The sequence below is a fragment of the Hipposideros armiger genome, unplaced genomic scaffold (genome assembly GCF_001890085.2).
Source record: "Hipposideros armiger isolate ML-2016 unplaced genomic scaffold, ASM189008v1 scaffold_1593, whole genome shotgun sequence".
NCBI classification, from domain to species: Eukaryota; Metazoa; Chordata; class Mammalia; order Chiroptera; family Hipposideridae; genus Hipposideros; species Hipposideros armiger.
In genome coordinates this window covers 89,542-108,941 of record NW_017732943.1, presented here as the reverse complement: position 1 = coordinate 108,941, position 19,400 = coordinate 89,542, and the positions used below count along the sequence as shown (strand labels likewise).

At 38.3% G+C, this 19,400-nt stretch overlaps 1 protein-coding gene across 1 annotated transcript in view; it reads left to right on the top strand.

Annotated features, from left to right (window-relative positions):
• RTTN (rotatin) overlaps positions 1-19,400 on the top strand; it is a 177,003-nt gene that overhangs the window by 103,248 nt on the left and 54,355 nt on the right. Inside the window, exons 28-30 of the mRNA XM_019634351.1 lie at positions 6,509-6,698; positions 8,086-8,177; positions 16,885-16,978. Of these exons, the coding sequence (XP_019489896.1) occupies positions 6,509-6,698; positions 8,086-8,177; positions 16,885-16,978 (376 nt within the window). The remainder of the gene's footprint in view (positions 1-6,508; positions 6,699-8,085; positions 8,178-16,884; positions 16,979-19,400) is intronic.

Below are 19,400 nucleotides of genomic sequence, written 5' to 3'. Positions count from 1 at the left end.
GGTTGTTTCCAAGTCTTAGCTATTGTGAATAGCGCCTCAATGAACATAGGGGTGCATATATTTTTTCGGATTAAAGTCTTGGGTTTTTTTGGATAAATACCTAAAAGTGGGATTGCTGGGTCATAAGGTAGTTCCATTTCCAGTTTTTTGAGATACCTCCATACTGAATGTCAGTCTTTTCTTGTTCAAGGCTACGTTTCTCTCTCGGGGAGAAAAAGCAGAAACTTTCTCTAAGGGACCCTGAACTGTGTCGTGGTTCCCAGCTGCCCAGAATCTTCAGTCGGCTTCTCACAGTCTGACTTGGATTTCGTACTGCTGAATGTGGAAGATGCGGGGTCTCATTTGGGGACCATTGTCATCAGTCCAGGTCCCTGCAACTGTAACAACCAGCCAGAGTGGAATTTTGGAGTTGCTTATACGAGGGATCTGTAGGTTAGATAGGAATTATCTATGTAGTTTGTTTCAGTTCATTTCTGTAAACCTTTATGGAGTGTCTGAGTGGTGGGGCCTCACCGATGATCATACGTAATGCTCGGGGGCTTATTGCGTGTGGGGCTAAACACACACGTGCCTAGGGAACATCGCTGCTGTGTTTCATCTGTGATGACAGTAGTTTGCGTGCAGTTTTTGTAGTATGAAAGTTGTTCTCTCTCCTTGAAAATGGTATCACATTTAAATGTCAAGGTCATTTCATGCACTGAAATAATATAGTGAGTTTTCAATTTGTGATGTCAATACACTTGTTCATGCTTTGTTTAGTTCCTTTCCACATTTGTGGTAGGACTTTGACTTGGCACATATATTTTATTTTTTTTAAAAACTTTATTTTGAAAAAAATTAGACTTATGGAAAAGATGTAGAAATAGTACAAGTTTTATATACCGTTCACTCAGATTCCCCAAATGTTATAATTTTACCAAATTTGCTTTAGCTCTGTCTAGTATCTTTTTTCGGAACTGTTTCTAGTTGCAGACATAACACTTTTCCCCCCATAAACACTAAGCGTGAGTTCTTAAAAACAAGGGCATTTTCTTACAAAATCACCATATAATTATCAAAACTAGGAAATTATTTAAATTTTTCCAATTGTCTCACTACTGTTCTTTATATAAAAAAGAAAAAAAAAAGCCCCAGTCCGAATCTAGGATCCAATACAAGAATGTATGTTGCACAGAGTTGTCTTATCTGTTTGGTTTCTTTCATCTCAAATAGTCCCTAAATCTTTAACATTTATGCCCTTAGCATTTTTGAGTCATGCAGGCTATTTAGTTTTTGTAATATGCTTTAATTAGGTTCTTCTGCTTCCTCATTATTAGATTTAGGTTATGCAGTTTTGGCAGATGAAGCCATAGGCTCAATGCATTCTTCTTGGTGCACGGTACTGGGAGATACACTGTGTCCTTGTCCTTCATTGGTGATATTAGCTTTGTTTACTTGGTTCAGGTAAAGCCTACCTGTTTTCTTCATTGTGGAGCTACAGTTTTTCCTTTGCAGGGAGACACTTTGAGACTGTAAATATCTATTCTCATCAACTTTCTTTCACTAGTTTTAACTTCTATTTATGATTCTTGTCTGAAGCAATTATTGCAGAATGATTGCCAAATGGTGATTTTCTAATTCCATCATTTCTTCTTCATTGATTACACTTTACTGTAAGGAAGAGCTTTTCATTCTTTCCCCCTTTATTTATTCACTCTTTAAATTTACTCTAGTGTGGACTCAAGGAAACCAAATTCGTTTCATGGGTTAGAATCTGCTATCTATTATTATTTATTTAGATGTTCAAATTGTTCCAGATTTGGCTAGGAGGAGCCATCATCAAGGTGCGTGTCCTTGTCACACATCTTCATCAATCTTTGAGCACTCCCTTGCTTTCTGGAATAGCAGGATGTTCTATCATAGACTTTCCCAGCCCGAGCCTGGAATGAGACGTGTTTTCCCAGAGCCCTGATTTCTTTCAATGCACAATGGTATTCGGAAATGAGACCTGGATTCTAGGTATGCTCATGGTACCTGGGGGTCCTTGCCTCCATGTGCTCCCAGTGGACAAGGCTCTGAACTGTGTGTGTGGACTCATTTATCGTGCTATATCATTTTCACATTTGATGTGATAATTACCAATGCATATTTTTTATCTTTTAATGTGTTCATCATGAATCATCATGAGGATTGATTTCACAAAACAATAAATACTTACTGTCTGAGAAGCAATATCATTGTAACTACATTTATAACTTATATGTAGTTAAGGATTTCTTATGTACCTAGTGTCATTTTCACCCCAGTCTCTGAATTACATTACAGCATTTAAAAATTTTGTTATCTATCAAAGTATTTTTTGTTTGTTTTTGAAAATATTAATTCTTTGTTCTTCTTAAGTGTCATTTTCATTTTGGTTCCAGTTCCTTTTGAATCATAGTAATGGCTATATTAGTACTCTGACACAAGGAGTAAAATACATGTATGAAAAAATTAATATGATAGCTTCTTGCATCCTTGAGAACAATATTTTAAAATTAATTGGAGTGTCCTGTGACCACTTGATTTTCTGTTTTCTTTGCAAACTTGTAGTGATGTGAAGGGTTTCCTTTCTTTGTACTCTGCCTTCCTTGGCGCTCCCTGGCAGTTTTGCAGGTGATCCGGCAGCCCCAGCACCCACCTGAGGGCGAGGCAGGTAAGGATGGAGGCATCTTGAGACAGTAATTAGACTGCGCTGACTTCCCCACTGTGCTGGGAGACAGTCCCATCCATTCCTGATGGTCTGCAGAGCGGGCCCTGCGTGCGCATGAAAGGCTTCGTTGTTCCAGCCCATGTACCGTTAGTCATCCGTGCAGAGCCTGAGTCGGGCCATCTTTTGTGCATATGCTGGGCCTGGCGTCACTGCCGTGAGTCAAGCTCTGGTGCTAATAGGCCATTGCCACTAGGAAGCTTGGGCATGTGGAGCGTGGGGACTCAACTTTCATGCTTCGTTAAAACCAACCAAATAAAAAATAAGTAATGGTTATGCAGTGTGTACATAGTGCAGGTCATTCGGTTTTCTTTGAGAAGATAAAAATATTTTGAATGAATTTTTTGGATTTTTAAGAGAAATTATTTTTTCAGGTAACAAATATATAGTTACAAAAGCTAATATAACCTAGAATGAATTTACTACCCCTCTGCATTCACAGAGACAGCTTTACCTCTTACTGATTTTAATTCTTCAATATGTTTGCAATAATATGTTTCTTTACTGTGTCGATACGTAGTGTTTATCTCGTTTAAACAATGTCCGGCCGATACCGTTCTGTTACCTTTCTTAGTTTCTGCACCTGTCACCCCTGCTGTTTCTGCTCTTCTCTGTGGATCTTATCTCGGCTCTTCATTTACACGGTAAGATGTGGCTAAGCTGTTCCTATCCTTTCATCAGATCTCCTATCCACTCTGCTCATCTTTGCCAGTTTTATTTTTATTTTTACTTTTAATTTGTGAAGGCTGATTACATTCACATTCTCTTCTGCAGCCTCTATTTTTCAACAGAGAGGTTGATTCTAAAAAGTGAACACCAGCAATTCACTCCAGAGGCACTTAGTGGGCTGTGTTATAGTTTGTTATCTCTGTTTCCGGGACCTTGACCCCTCTGGCACACAGACGAAGAATTCCTGGTATTTATGTGTATACACATGTGTATAGGAGTTTGTGTGTGTAGGTGTATGTGTATGTAATAAAAAATTTAGATTTGGGTGATTTTTTTTTCCCCTTAGAGTTTCTATTTACTTTTTTCTTGCATGGTTAGTCCATATTATATCTCAAGCTTTTCTAAGACCTTAAGCATCCTTTCTCTTTAGTTAGAATTTCATTTCCTAGTAATCATCCTCAAAATAAGTGTACTCCTACCTAAAAACAAATGCATGAATGATAAACTTCAGGGGTTCTTGCATATTTGAAAATTTATTTAACTTACAGTGCATTGATAGTTGGGCTAGTTACCAGATAGTTGGGCTAGTTACCAGATGGAAATCGTTCCTTAGGAGAATTTTGCTCCATTGTCTTCTAACATTCTGTGCTGCTCATGAGAAACAGAAGTTGGGTTCCCTCTGATTCTTGTCTCTTCGTGGCTCACTCTTTCTTTTACCACATCGTCTTTCTCTTTGATGTAGAATTTTATGATTATGTGTCTGTTCTCATTTCTCTTGCTTGACATTCATTAAGCTCCTTCACTGAAAAGATGGATTTTAGAAGACAATGGGTTTGCAGCCCTTTCCTCATAGCAGATGTGTAGCTATCAGCCTTCGCAGGCCGTTATGGAATAAAGAATCAGCAGATTGAAGAGCTTTTGAAGAACTTGGTTTCGACATTTATATATTCCTTCATCTACTTTTCTTAAACCCTTGTGAATTTTGGACGGTGGCCGTACCTCATCCAGAAAGCAATTATAGAGACACAATTTTGCAAAAGTAAAAGTTCTGAATAATTTCATATAATCTGTGTAATAAAATATTTGTATATTCTTGGCATTTTATGAAATATATTTAGAAAAAGAGTGTTTGTGCTACTTCATTTAATTCTATTTTCTTGATTTACTGAGGTTTGTTAGGTAGTTGGAGGTAAGCTAGTAAACTTAGCGGAAATGTTTATAATTTCCATCTTGTTGTGAATTCCTTCCCTGAATTATAATAATGAGGGCTTGAATTTGTGGTGTTCAGCAACTATTGCAAATCTCTTGTGTTTGACATGTTTTGTACGTTTAGGGATGTCCTAAGTGGCTTTAAAGATGGAACATTTTGAAGCCGTGAATGTTAGAATTGCTCTGAGGTTGCGCATGACTGACTTCATCCTGGATAATTACTTAGATAAGGTGACGCAGGAAAGGGCCCCCCTGCCTGGAACATAGTAACTGGGAGCGTGTGACCCTGTTCTGCCCTCCTCTCTGTTTACCTGTTTCTTCTAGACTCAGCATTGAGAGTTACACAGCGACCATCACCTGCTGGCTGCCATGACAGAGCCTTATTTCATCTTAAATATGTAAATTCTCTATTTATGGATAATAAGCTCACAGCGGTGGGTAGGTTTATTAGAACAGCACAATAACATTCAAAACCATGAAAGGTATTTAATATTATGATAATATCTTTGAAAAGAAGGCTAATGGAAATAATCTTATTAATGTAATTTTACCTTTGACTTGTGAATTATTTTATCTTCCTGGATAGTAAGTTTTATTTTTTATTTATTTATTTTTTTAAAGATTTTTATTGGGGAATTGGGGGATGGGAACAGACAAGTTGCTGTCGTTTTCGTTCTTCAGTCCAGTTGTGGAGGACGTCGCTTCACTGGCCCAAGTTGGCACCATCATTGTGCTCTTCTTGGGCGAGGCAGCTCAGTTGCCGGCTTCTGGACGGCTGCTGGCCACTCACACTGGCTGTTGGCTATGCACGGTAGCCCATGGCCACCCTCTGCCACAGGGGCTGCAGCCTATGCCGTCGCCGGCGACTCACGGCAGCCCAGCTCCAGGTTGAGCTGTTGTTCAGCATCTTAGCTGTGGAGGGCAGTGTCACTGGCCCTCATATGTGGGATCCGAACCGGGGCCCTGTGGCGTCCCAAGCCAGCTCTAAACCAATGCGTCACTCGGCCGGCCCTGGATAGTAAGTTTTAATGTTGATATGTCATTGGTGATGAGGAGGCATGAAAGAAGAGACACACAAATCTCACAGTTAATGATAAACTTTGAATATGCTTTGACCATACCTTTTCTGTTGACACTTAGATTTCTGTTTTCTCTTTTACTTTTCTCTCCCTTATGATCTGTCTTAAAATCTTAATTTTATTATTATTTTCCAAAAAATAGAAATATATATAAATATTTGGGATAATTTGCAAACTTTAAACCTGTTGCTTGATTTTTACCATTGGCTATTCCAAAAAAAGTAATAAGTGGCTGTGCAAAAAATTATTTGAAGAAAAGTACAAAGCGGTTAAAATTGTGTAACACCAGATTCTTCTCAGCCTCCTGGTGGAAAGTGTGTCTGATATGCGCACATCGTGGGCGTTTCCTTTGCAGGGTTCATTCCGTGGGAAGTAAAGTGGCAGACAGACTTGGGTATTGAAGAGCCTTTTCATCTTATCTAGTTTATTGATAGGTATAAAAGTAGTTTCGAATGTAATTATTTGGACAACATTATTTCAGACATTTTAATACTTATTCTGTGTAGGTTGCAAACTACTGCTTTTATTGTATTTGTGGCTCCAGTATGTATTTACATGGTTCAAAGCTGTACCATTTCATAGAAAAATTGAAAACTAAATGGCCCCTCGAGAGATACAATAGATCAGGCTGTGCCTTCAGTGAATTTTAGGCCGCCAAGCCCTAAGGTCCTGAGGTAATGCCCTCATCAGGCTGCTGTCAGTGCAGAGGGGCCGAGGCTGGTGACAGGGGCCTGTGGGGAAGGTGGGGCTACAGCGGGTCTTTGCAACAAAAATGACGTGAGGACTCACAGGCTCCTTCTCTCTCTCTTCCTTTTTTCTGGAGGGCCCCTGTGTGCATGACGAGGACTCCGGCCTGGCGCTTGTAGGGAAACCCGCCCTGCAGGCTCTTTTGTATCACTGCCGGTTTTATGAACAGTTGAGTCAGATGGTAAACCACTGTTACCTGGGACGGTATACGTTTGACTTGCATTGTGCTGCTCTTGATGGAACTTCAGAAGGCAGTGATTTAAATGGTAAGTACATTATATTTATATTTTTATAAAAGGTAACGTTTTTTAAACAGTGAAAAAACCCATGTGTTTGTTACAAAATGTTTGAAAAATAATGACTAGTGCACAGGAAAAGCATTCACCCCTAGACCCACTCCCCGGTGCTACCTTTGCTGAGTTGGGTGTGTTTTCTTCCAGTCTTCTTTCTCTGTGTAGCTTTTGTTTGTTTTGCATAATTGTGTTCACGTCTTATGTACATTTTTGCATTCCCTCCTTTCACTAAACATTGCCTAAGCACTTTTCTATGTTAGAAATTCTTCATGGAAACTATTTTTGAAATCATATAAATGTTTCATAAGTTCTCTACATTTGTTCTCTATTATTGTCTTGAACTTTGGGAAGGTTCTTCCTAGGCAATCAAGAATGAGACCTTTTCCTACTAAATTTTCTAATTGTTTTGCTAATATATCGAAAAGTTGTCTGTATTTGGCATGTTACTCATTAGTCAAAATACCTTGCTGAAACCTTTGAATTTCTATTTGTAGAGTCTCTCGGATTTCCTAAGTATAAGATCTTAGCACATATATTAATAATTATGTCTTATAGTAATTTATAGTGATTTAAAAAATACATTGAATTTTATAATTAATTTTTAAAGTAATATTTTAAAATCTTGATTTTTTTTTCCACACTAAAAAGGTACAAGAATAGTACAGAGAATTCCCCAAATGTTCACATTTTACTGTATCTGCCCCTTCATGCCATGTGTATGTATGTATATGTGTATGTGTGTATAAAGTTCATTTATGTGCATGTATCTGTATGTATATATATTTGTGAATCATTTAAGAGTAAATTGCAGACAGGAAGTTTCTTTACCCTGAAGTGTTTAAGTGTAAATTTCTAATTCACTTTTCTTCTTACTTCTTGGAGGGATTAAGAGGAAAAGGACATTTGATGAACTGTTTGAACATTCTAAATAACTGTCCCTATTAGGAAAGGGACCCATTTAATTGTCTGTGTTATTCAGAGCTTGGCCCTTGAACCAACAGCATTGACATCTGCTGTGAGCTTGTAGAAATGCAGATTTATGGCCTCCACCCTGATTTGGGGAAATGAATTCCTTGGGAATAGGACCCAGGAACTGTTTTAACAAGCTGTGTGATTCTCATGCACATTCAAGTTTGGGAGCTGGTGCGCTTGAAGAATTGTGTTAGAGGAAGCTAAAGCACAGTCAACTAATTGTCATTCACCTTTTTGTGAAACAAACTTTATATATGAATTAAGAAAATAAACATTAGCAAACCTCTTGCCTTAGTTCTTGATTGGTTTCATGTAATGAGTGTTTTTTCTGTTAATTGGTACAGTATCCAGGAGACTATTGATGCTGACAGTTTTCCTGTTGTCACAGGTTTAGATGACTCCTTCAAGTTTTGGAGAGCTCCGTCTAGGATGTCCAATCAAGATCCAGGTCCAAGTTCTCTCTCCACCTCGGAGACAATGGTACTTCCAAAGAACGCATAGTGCTTCATGTTGAATCTCTGACAATGGCAGTTTACGTACGTAGTGGAGCGGTGAGGCTGGACAGGAAGCATAAGGTCTGATGACAATGGCTGTCACCTACTTGAAGTGCTGTCTGCAGACCTAGGTCCTCCCTTGCTTGTATCGCCACCCGAATAGCCTTTTAGATGGGTTTTCAGCCTCTTTCCTACCTTTTTGGAGAGACTCAAAAGTTAAAAATGTTTATCAGTAGTAATAGAAGAAAAAAACAGATCCCATGCAGTTAATAATGTTTGATTACCCTGAAATGTTGCTTAAGGACAAGGCACTTTGGAGAAAGTTCCCATTTCAGTGATTCCGATGTGGTACTGATGAACACGTTTCCGCATTCTACAGCATCAGATAGACGCTCGTTTTAATTATGTGAAACACCTGAAATTTACGTGTCCCTGCTTGTCTTTTTTTTCCTTTTTCTTTTCATTCATAAGTTGCTTTGTTCTGAAAAGTTTGAGACACTAAGGATTTGTAAGTGATAACTTTACTAGGTTTAATTTGTTTTACAAGCATACAAAATCATTTCTACTCACCTGGGAAGCATTACTCAAGTGGATAGTGTTTTTGGAACACCGTTACTGTGTTGTAGAATTTATTAGGAAGGCAGAGGCTGGGCACCCCTGCCTCCAGGAGCAAAAATAGTCTGAGAATAATGAATATATACAGCCGTTAATAAGATTCATTGACTACAGCTTCTCACGAGACTGGTACTACAGTTTAAAGAGTCTTTATTTTTTTTAGACTCAAGAGTTTTTGAACCTTCTAAATAAATAGGATGTTTTGTTTTGAGTGCTTGGAACTTTATTTGGAAAAACAGAATCATTACTCCAGCTCCACTAGATGTCATACTTGCCTTTCCAAGCTAGAAACAGTATATATCTTTGTCTCAGTAAGAGAAATAATGATATGATTACATGCAAAAAGGAGGCGTTAGTGATGGTTATTTAGTTCACAGAAGGACAGAATTCACATATGCTTAAAGGTGAGTCTTAGATTACCTTGTTTGCTTAAGGGGCTATTGACTAACCTGGAAATCTTTGTATGTAAATTCTTCAATTCTTTGCTTTTAGTAGGTCCTCAGTAAGTAGTAATTGCTGTAATTAACTCTGAGCTGTAGATATCAAGTTGTATTTATCCTTTTCAAGAAGATTGAAGTACAAAAAGAAAAAGCAAATCAAATGTTTGCCTTTATTTTATAATAACATATAAATATTATAGATTAGGATCTAGATTTTCCAAGAAAAACTTTGGAAATGTTATTTCTTGTAATCATTATTAACATAGAAGCACCTCTATTAATGTAAAAGTCTTTATTTGTGTTAGGATGTCACATATATTTTTAGAAATATACCAGTGAAATCGTTTTTTTTAGTTTTTTTTAGCTGAGTCATCCTGTCACCTGTTGTCAGCTCAGCGGCAGCTCAGCTCAGGCTGGGACTTGAACTGCTGTTGCTCAGAGCTCGCACTCCTGAGCGAGCTCTTAACCAACTGAGCCACTCAGCTGGCCCTTGGTTTTTTGTTGTTTTTTTTTGTGTGAAGAATTGTTATATATAGTTTTATGTAAGATTTATTTCTTATAGTTTCTCAAAAAGCTAGTATTATCTATTAGAATTTTTATAGTCAACTCTTTTCTTTCTTTTTTTGGATTCCAAACAGAATAGTTTTGGCAGTCATGGCTTTTATTCACCAAATTGGTGACTTTTACTCACAAAAGTAGCCTAATTACACCAGTTCTACTAATTGTTAATGTTTTCGTTTCTGTGCCAGAGGTACTATATATCTTTGTCCCAACAGGAGAAAAATGTGGAGAATTTGTTTATTATACCAGCATTACTTCTAACCTAAACTGTCAGTACCCAGACCAACTAAGCTTTCTCAGGTATAAGAAAATGGTGAAATTACAAATTGCACTATCAGTTGAGTGGATGTAAATTTCCTTATACCTCATCGGTTTATTTATTTATTTTTTTTAAAGATTTATTTTTTTATTGGGGAATTGGGGGGATGGGAACAGTGCTGGGGAATTGGGGGAAGGGGAACAGACAAGTTGCTGTCCTTTTGTTCTTCAATCTAGTTGTGGAGGACGTTGCTTCACTGGCCCAAGTTGGCACCATCATTGCACTCTTCCCAGGTGAGGCAGATCAGTCGCCGGCTTCTGGACGGCCGCTCACTGCGGCTGCTGGCCGCTCACGCTGGCTGCTGGCTACACACGGTAGCCCATGGCAACCCACTGCCACAGGGGCTGCAGCCCACGCCGTCGCCGGCGACTCACGGCAGCCCAGCTCCAGGTTGAGCTGTTGTTCAGCATCTTAGCTGTGGAGGGCAGTGTCACTGGCCCTCATATGTGGGATCCGAACCGGGGCCCTCTGGCGTCCCAAGCCAGTTCTTAACCAACGCGCCACCCGGCTGGCCCGCTCATCTGTTTATTATATAATTATATTGTGTATCTCCTAGAATTGAGAAAAGATGCAATTTGTTGATTGGCTTGTTGGTTTTTCTATGTTGTCTTTCCAAGGAAAGCGCTGTCTTTTGATTTGTGTCCTGTCACCCAGTGCGCTGGATCGTCAGCCATTCTCTGCTGCTGACGCCACCTTAGGGACGTGGAGGGTCTCTCTAATGAGTATTGGGTTAATTGTTTGGCAAGCTCTGAAAGGATTGCCACTCGTAGGTTTTGTCAATTACAAATAGAGGAAGGAGTGTCACTGTCACCTTGGGGGCATCGCCCTTGTAAAGAAGCTCTTCCGAGGTGGCCTCCGTCCCACTGAACCCCTGGTTCCCCAGCGGGGTCAGGCCAGCGCTTTTCCTCCTGAAATCCCATTTCGGGTTCTCAGAATGCCAACTGGATAGGTGTGTGTGCCCGGCACATGCCACTGTGCAGCAGCAGCTCAGTGACCAGCATTTGGTCTTCTAAAAAATAAAAGAGGACAAAGGGAAAGAAGAAGGATTTGGACTTGAAAGACGGTAGGGTACAAATCTACTTACTCACATACTTCAAACATGGCAAAATATAGGGTATAAAGTTTCTAAGGGATTGAGATGGGGATTAGCCAGGAGAGCTGTCTGTTTCTGGATATGAAGAGGGAAGATAGAATAGCTATAAAGATCTACCGATATTTCAGCAGAGTAAAATGGCATGAGACGTTACAACAGACACTTGTTTGATGGAAGCTGAAAGTTAGTTTATAGAATGGAGAGTAGACCAAGGACAGTTCCCGCAAGAATGGATCTAAGAGGCTTTTACAAGAAAAGTAGTTTTGACGTAGGGATCAGTGATGGGGCCTGTACCTACCTCCAGCTTGGGGACCCCAGGAAATCCTGGGGAGATGGCAGTTTGCCTGACAGTGGAGAGAGAGAAAGACAGTGATGTATTTGTTTAAATGAATTTCAATTACCTTAGGATTACTGAGGCTCCAAGAACCTGCATATTTTAGTTAAAAGGAAAATCAAGTGAGATTCTAGTTCCTAAGTATCTGTACGACAGGCTCCTGGGCTGTCGTACAGTGAAAATTAACAAGTGGTTTGTTTTTGGTATAAAACTTTAATGTTGATTCTATTAATAAAGCTTAGGTTTGACAGTTAGTGATACCTCAATCTTTTTTTCTAATATAATAATTTTTTGTGTCTGATGTTAGAATGAATACGATGGCAGGTAAGAATAGGATATTCTGTGCCATGTGCATAGCGCATAGTAATAATTATTCTTTAAAAAATTATTAGAAGGAGCAAATAGTATTTTTTTCTGTATTTTGTACTCACTTTGGTATGTTTGAAGCTTCCTAACTGAGTTAATAGATTTATAGCTATTTCTGTCAAGTGCAAACATTTAAAGAAACTGACCACAACATTTTGAACTAGATTTCAGCAATTTCATTATGCAGGAACTGTAATGGAAATAAGTCAAATGGGTTTGGGTCTCATTTTAGTTCTATCTTTTTTTTTTTTTTTTTAGCTGAGCCATCCTGCCACCTATTGGCAGCTCAGCAGCAGCTCAGCTCGGGCTGGGAATCGAACTGCTGTTGCTCAGAGCTCATACTCTTGAGCGAGCTCTTAACCAGCTGAGCCACTCAAAACATATCTTCTTAATTTGGGTAAAAATCAATTGTTTTATATAGTAAATTTTCATGTGTGGAAAGAGCCGACACCTTGGCCGTTAGAGCTCAGATGGCAGCACCTGCTAGCTTGCTGTGCGCTGCCGCCCCGTGAGCTGCCGCAGATGGGTTCAGTTCAGTCTGCACCATTTGAGTGCCGCACCGTCACATGGAGAAAGAGTGTCTTAGAGCACTTCCGTGTTTGGCCTGAGCTCACAGAGCTAATAGGGGTGGGAGGGGACAGGCGCCCGGAAACTCGTTCTCTGAACTTGGTGCCGCACAGCCTAGGGACCCAGGGCTGTGTTCGGGTCGTAGACTCTGCAGTGGTCTTTTTCTGAGCTTTCTCTTTCTTCTATATTGTACACAATCTATTTGAATCATGAATTTATACACTTAAAGTGATTTGAACTTCTTGTTATAATTTGGTTAGAATTAACGATTACAAATTGTGAAGCATGTCAGAGCTTTTCTGCTCTTGGGCATATAGAGAAAGGTATTGTTTATAAAAACGAACACGTGAAACCTAAAATCCTCTAGAAACTTCTTGTACCTTATCTTTACTATGCGTTAAAAATGTGAGTAGATGTGTATTCTATCTTTTTTTTGTACCACAAATCCTCATTTTCTTCCTTTGTTCTCGTTTAATTAAAAAAAAAAATCAAACAGCCTGTTTAGGCACCAATACTGCTTCCAGTGAAAGAGGATGAAAGGTATTATAAAATCATCTTGACAAATAAAATACACAGCTCCTAAATTAACTTTCAAAATATTTTAAAGTATCTGGTGAACTCCTTTGTTTCTATAAGGCAGGGTACAAAGAAAATTATTTTTGAACATTTGATTGGAGTTTGTGTATATGAAAGAAAAAATTTTTTAACTCAAATTCTACTTTGATATGATAAATGACTTTGCTACTTTCCGCTGTTTCAAAGCAACTCTTAAAATGGTATCTGCATATTTTACAGTGAAGCATGATTTAGAAAGCTGCTTTAGTTATAGAATCTATAAACGCATTGACAAAAAGGTTATCTTCTTTAGTTTTTTTTTTTTTTTTTTTTAGATTTTATTGGGGAATCGGGGAAGGGGAACAGACAAGTTGCTGTCCTTTTGTTCTTCAGTCTAGTTGTGGAGGACGTCGCTTCACTGGCCCAAGTTGGTATTATCATTGCGCTCTTCCCGGGTGAGACAGTCACTCGCCGGCCATTGGACAGCCACTCACAGTGGCTCTTGGCAGCTCACACTGGCTGCCAGCCACACATGGTAGCTTATGGCAGCCCACTGCAGACCCACTGCAGTCTACGCCGTCACCGGCAACTCACAGCAGCCCAGCTCCAGGTCGAGCTGTTGTTCACCATCTTAGCTGTCGAAGGCGCAGCGTCACTGGCCCTCATGTGGTGTCTGAACCGGGGCCCTGCTGCTCAGAGCTGGCATCCCAAGCCAGGTCCTAACCAATGCGCCACTTGGCTGGCCCTCTTTTTTAGTTTTTATAAGTAAAATGTGAGTCTGTTTTAAGACAGTAGCTTTAAGTAGGATCAGTCTATCTGTACTAACAGGCTTTTATTGCCTTCCGTAATACCAGGTATTGATACATTTCAGTTTTATTTGTCTGATCAAGGGAATATAAATTGAAAATCTCAGGATGGGTTCTCTGGCATACATGGAAGTGAGGGAAAAATCTAGATTGTAGTTTTGCACTGGGGCCATTTTAATGAATAGAGCAGGTGATAGATACGGGAATTAGACTCACTGTTACTAGAGGACAACCCTGGCCTCGTACTTTCTGTGGGGTAGAGAGCAAATGAGAATAGATGCTCTCTGCTGTGGGACGACGGAGCATGCTCAGTTTGCTTTTACACCGAGCCAGCCCCCACCTCGTCCACCTGGTAACGAGGCTGGAGCTCAGTCCAGCTGAAGTTTCTCCATGGACGCCGGAGACTGGGGAGAAAGAAGCATGGCCTCTCAAACGAGGCTGGCCAGCATTCTGCAGGTTTGTTGAGAGCGTCCTGACCTGAGAAGTTTGCGCTGTCACCATTGCAGCCCTGGTCTCAGAAGCCTAATTAGGTTTAAACGTGGGCATGCCCCTTACTTGTGGCTCTGATCTCTAAACGAGGACCTGGACTAGTCAGGTCTTTTCTACCTGTCGCATTAGGCACTCATATGAACCTCCGCCTCCCAGCAGCTAATACTTGAATTTCAAAATTGACTAGTTGTTATGTGAATTTCAAGATAACAAGTAACATATTTACATATTGATGCGTATTTACAAATATAATCAAATACCGATCCACTGCAGATTATTTTCAGACAAGCAAAGATTTGAGCATAGAACTAGAGGGGGTCAGTTTAATACTTTTTAGTCTTATAAAAATATGCTAATATAGCAAATTAAAAAATATGGATGGCTCATAGAAATATAAATCACATAATAGATTTTTTAAACAATATATTACTATATAAAGAAGTCCCTGTGTTATCGCAACTACACGGGGTAAGTTATAATATAGCTATTGGGTGCTTTCTAAATTCCCATTTTCTAAATTTGTGCATCCCCTCCTTGGACTGGACTGAGGAAAATCATTTTTATTAATGCCTGACCTTTGGTCACGAATCACAACTTTGCTTTCTTCTAACGAGCCAGGTGTCTCATGGGCCCGTAACCACTTCTCTTCCTGCTGATGCTGTCTCTGTTTCTGTCAGGCGTGAGGGCTGCTTGGGCGTCAGTCATTTGAAAGGATGCTCACTGGAAAGATAAAGGATTCCAGCGTCAGTGTCTTAAATTTTCTTCCACAACCAAAGGAGCTTGGGGGACAGGAGCCAAGTATGTCAGTGACCTGCGTACTCTGTGATATCAGTCTTGGTGTATGATTGTCAAGTGATCTGCATGTCTGTTGACTGCAATATTTCTTTTAATACATCTCTTATAGTCAGTCGCAAGCAAATATAATTTTTAAAAATTTAGGTTTTTTTTCTTATGTGGGTCTAATATTATATAAAATAAGGCATATAATACATGCTTGTTTGAGTTATTTACTTGGACTGAAATTTATCTAGGTTATCTTTTTAGATGACTATGTACTTAGCTTACCTTTTTTGGCTACAGCTTTCTGTCACTTACTTCTTGTTAGTGTAATGTCATACTTTAAGCGGTGAGAGGTGATGAAGGCCTCAAGTTGAAAGAGGGATTTGAAAAGCTATTAATTTCATCTCCCATTTTCTTCAAATTTACATTCTTTTTACTATTGGAAATTGCAAATGAAAATAACCTTGGTTTTTGCTTTCATTCTATTATATCAATCTAAGATACCCTACTTGAAATATTAGGATAAGTATGCAATCTAAACAAATATTATGAGCTGTATGTATGTGAGTTTGTGTAGAGTTGATTCAAAAGTCCAGTTGGCAGCTCCTGCTGTAGGCACCCATTGACATGGACCGCACCAGGTGTGGGAAGTTGGTGCTGTCTCAGAGAAAACAAACCAATGGTAAGAAAAAGAGTGATATCACCTCTCTATAGAAGGTATTTTTCACAGAGGAGCTGAGGTGCCCAACCCTTAGTTTGGGCTTTTGCGATTTTAGGAGACCACACAGTCTGCTCATCTATAAACCTGTAGTGGAACTGTGTTTGCCTTCTACTGAATTTCTGTATGTTTAATGTTTTAAAAAATGTTATGTTCTAAAACACAGTGTCAGCATATTGCTTAATTTTTTAAACAGTTCTTTTGCAATATGGGGAGAGGTAGAGAAAAATCTTTTAATACTTCTGCTAATTTTTTCATAGACACTATTAAAATTTGTGTTTGCCATTTGAAACTTTAAAAAAATGGCTTATTATGAGTCAAGAAATACCAGGAATTTATCCAAAGAAAATGAAAACACTAGCTTGAAAAGATATTCGCACCCCCATGTTTATTGCAGCATTCTTTACAATACCCAAGATATGAGACCAACCTAAGTGTCCCATCAAGGGATTAATGGATAAAGAAAATGTGGTATATACATGCAATTGAATATTATTCAGCTCTAAAAAATGAAATCTTGCCATCTGCAACAACATGGATGCACCATGAGGGTATTATGCTAAGTGAAATAAGTCAGACAGAGAAAGACAAATATCATGTGATGTCTCTTATATGTGGAGCCTAAGAATAAATGAGTGAATGAATGAATGAACTAATTAAGCTCATAAAAAAGAAAATGAGAAATACCACAAGGACACAGTGAATGATAGTTGAAGTAGTATAATTTAGCCCTTCATCATTTGGGTAATAAAAGAAAATAGGCCTTATTGGGACCTTAATATCCTTAATGGGCTTCAAATAGGAACATCACTGCTTTGGGTTACTGATTTACATAAACTGTAACAGGTCCTATAAGAAGGAATAGAAAATGCCGTTCTACTATTGTAGCTCTCAGATATAGAATGTTTTCCAGTTAGACTAATGTGTGTGGTTTTGTTATAAACCTTCTGTTTAAGGGTGTCTTTCTTGTGTGTGTATTGCTTGTGTTTCATTTTCCATGTAACACTGCGCGATTGTTGTGAGTAAAATTATTTTCTTGCTGATCTGTAGGTGACGCCTTCATCCGGGAGTGCTGACTTTTCACCCCTGGTGCCCTCAACAGCGCCTCTCCCTGAAGTCTCACATGACCAGTTTGCGGCTCAAGGTATCCTTGTAGGAGACGTTTTACTTTCAAAACGGAAAAGGACATGTCGATCCAGACAGATATTTTGAAAGTAAATGTCTAAATAAGAACATAATGAAACAAGTCACAGAACTAAATGTCTAGATAAGAACAAAATGAAATGTCATGGAACATGATAGAATAAATTAGAATAACTATATCAGAAAGTAACAAAACACATACTCTTAACTAATAAGTGGTAATTTGGCCATCAGATAAATAGTCTGGTTGCCAGATGGTTCTCGGTATCAGTTAAGCATAGATACTGTGGTGTTTGAATCGGGGAACTGATGGATATGAGTTACATAACTTCATTTTCCCCTCTTTTGGGAGAACACTTCAATTTACCACAGTAGTCCACTGAAAGTAAAGAGAATCTGGTCCTAAATATTTTTAAAAACTTTCACTTTAAAGCACACAGAATGTATTGAGTCTTTATTTTATTTTAAATGCAGGATGAGTCGTGTAGGATTTATTTTTATTAATGGCAGTATATAAATTTTACATTTTACATTAGGGACTGCTTCCAACTCTCTCATGCTTCCAAACACACACACACACACACACACACACACACACACACACACACACATTTATATTTGAAGGTTACAACTTAGAATTCAATTCCTAACCTGTAAGGAATAGACTATCTAAAAAGAAGGTAATTTTATTATTTTTTATTTATTTATTTTAATTTTTAATTTTTTAATCTTATTTCTTTTATTATTATCATTATTATTATTATTATTATTTTCAGGTGTACAGAACAATGCAATAGTTATCCTTTTCACCCCTCACAAAGTGACAACCCCCCTTCCCCATCCACTGCCCTCCCACCCCCGATATCATGCTTATCTATTACAATTCCATTGACTCCATTCCCACTCTCTACTCCACGTCCCGTGACTGTAGTTGACATACAATATTATTCAACATCAGCTAAAAAGAAGGTAATTTTAAACACTGAAGTATAAGCATCTGCAGACAAAGTGCTTTCTAAAACTTCAGAAATTCTTGCTTCATTAAGACTTTACTCTGTATTTTTATTACAATATTCCATACCTTCCTAAATAGTGTCCCATGTTGGTTTTTAGTAATTTACGTTGACAATATACAAAAGTGTTTAATTGTAGAAAGTACTTAACTCTATTCTCTTAAGAACAAAAGGAGCAAACTCAGATTGTTTAAATAGCTACAGACGCAGAGCATGAAATGAAATTTGATAACGAATTTCAGGAACATTTATCTCTAAAAGCATGCCACATTCTTTTTTGAACAGCTTTGTGAAGATATAACTCACATACCATACAGCTCACCCATTTAGGTGTACAGTCGTTGGTTTTTAGTACGTTCACAGAATTGTGCATCTATCACCACAACCAATTTTGGAACATTTTCATCACCCCAAAATGAAACCCTGTACCCTAATTAACAGTCACTCCTCACCCCCCCCCATTCTCCTCAGCCCTAGGTAATCACTAATCTACTTTTTATAGATTTGCCTGTTTTGGACATTTCATGTAAATGGAATCATATTAATGCATTCTTTGGTGACTGGCTTCTTTCACTTAACATAATGTTTTCAGGATTCATCCATGTTGTAGCATGAATCAGCACTTCATTTCTTTTTATTGCTCAATAATATTCCACTGCGTGGATAAACACATTATTTACCCATTCACCAGCTGATGGACATTTGGATTTTCTTTTTTTACTTTTTGGCTATTATGAATAATTTATGAATGTTATGTACAGATTTTTGTGCACGTACACTTTGATTTTTTTTTTTGTTTTTGTTTCATTACTCTTGGATTTTTTTTTTTTAAGGATTATGCTTAGAACGTATATTCATGCACAGTTTCACTGATTGCCAATCATTTCAGTGTGTGTATTTGACAAAAAACCCTTTTAGCCTTTTTGAACCTGCCAAAATCTGAACAGTGCTGGAAAGCATTAAATATATGTTGTCAATGAGCCTTAGACTAGAACTAGAGCAAGTTTGTTGTGTTGTTAGATGTCTTTCTGAATTCCATCTCTTTACAATAGAATTAAGGATGTAATGTTTTTTAGTGCTAAGAGATTTTAGTTCTCCCCGCTGAAATACCCAGTGCAATTTCCCAGTGAAGCTGGCTACTCTTTTTTATATCTTGTTCTGTTAATTCTTGATTAACTTGGGAATCATCGTGTCCCAAAGCGATTTAAAACAGGATAAGAATTTTCTCTCGCATGCATATTAGGGCCACTTTAGACATCCAACTTTTAATTTTGAAATTTAGTTTTTAATTTCTATAAAAGAAAAATTCTTTTATAAGAAAACCTTTCACAGTCTCTCATGATCTATAAAGCTACATTTGATTTACAATGTTGAATCATTACAAAATAAAAACGTTAGTATATCTGAGTA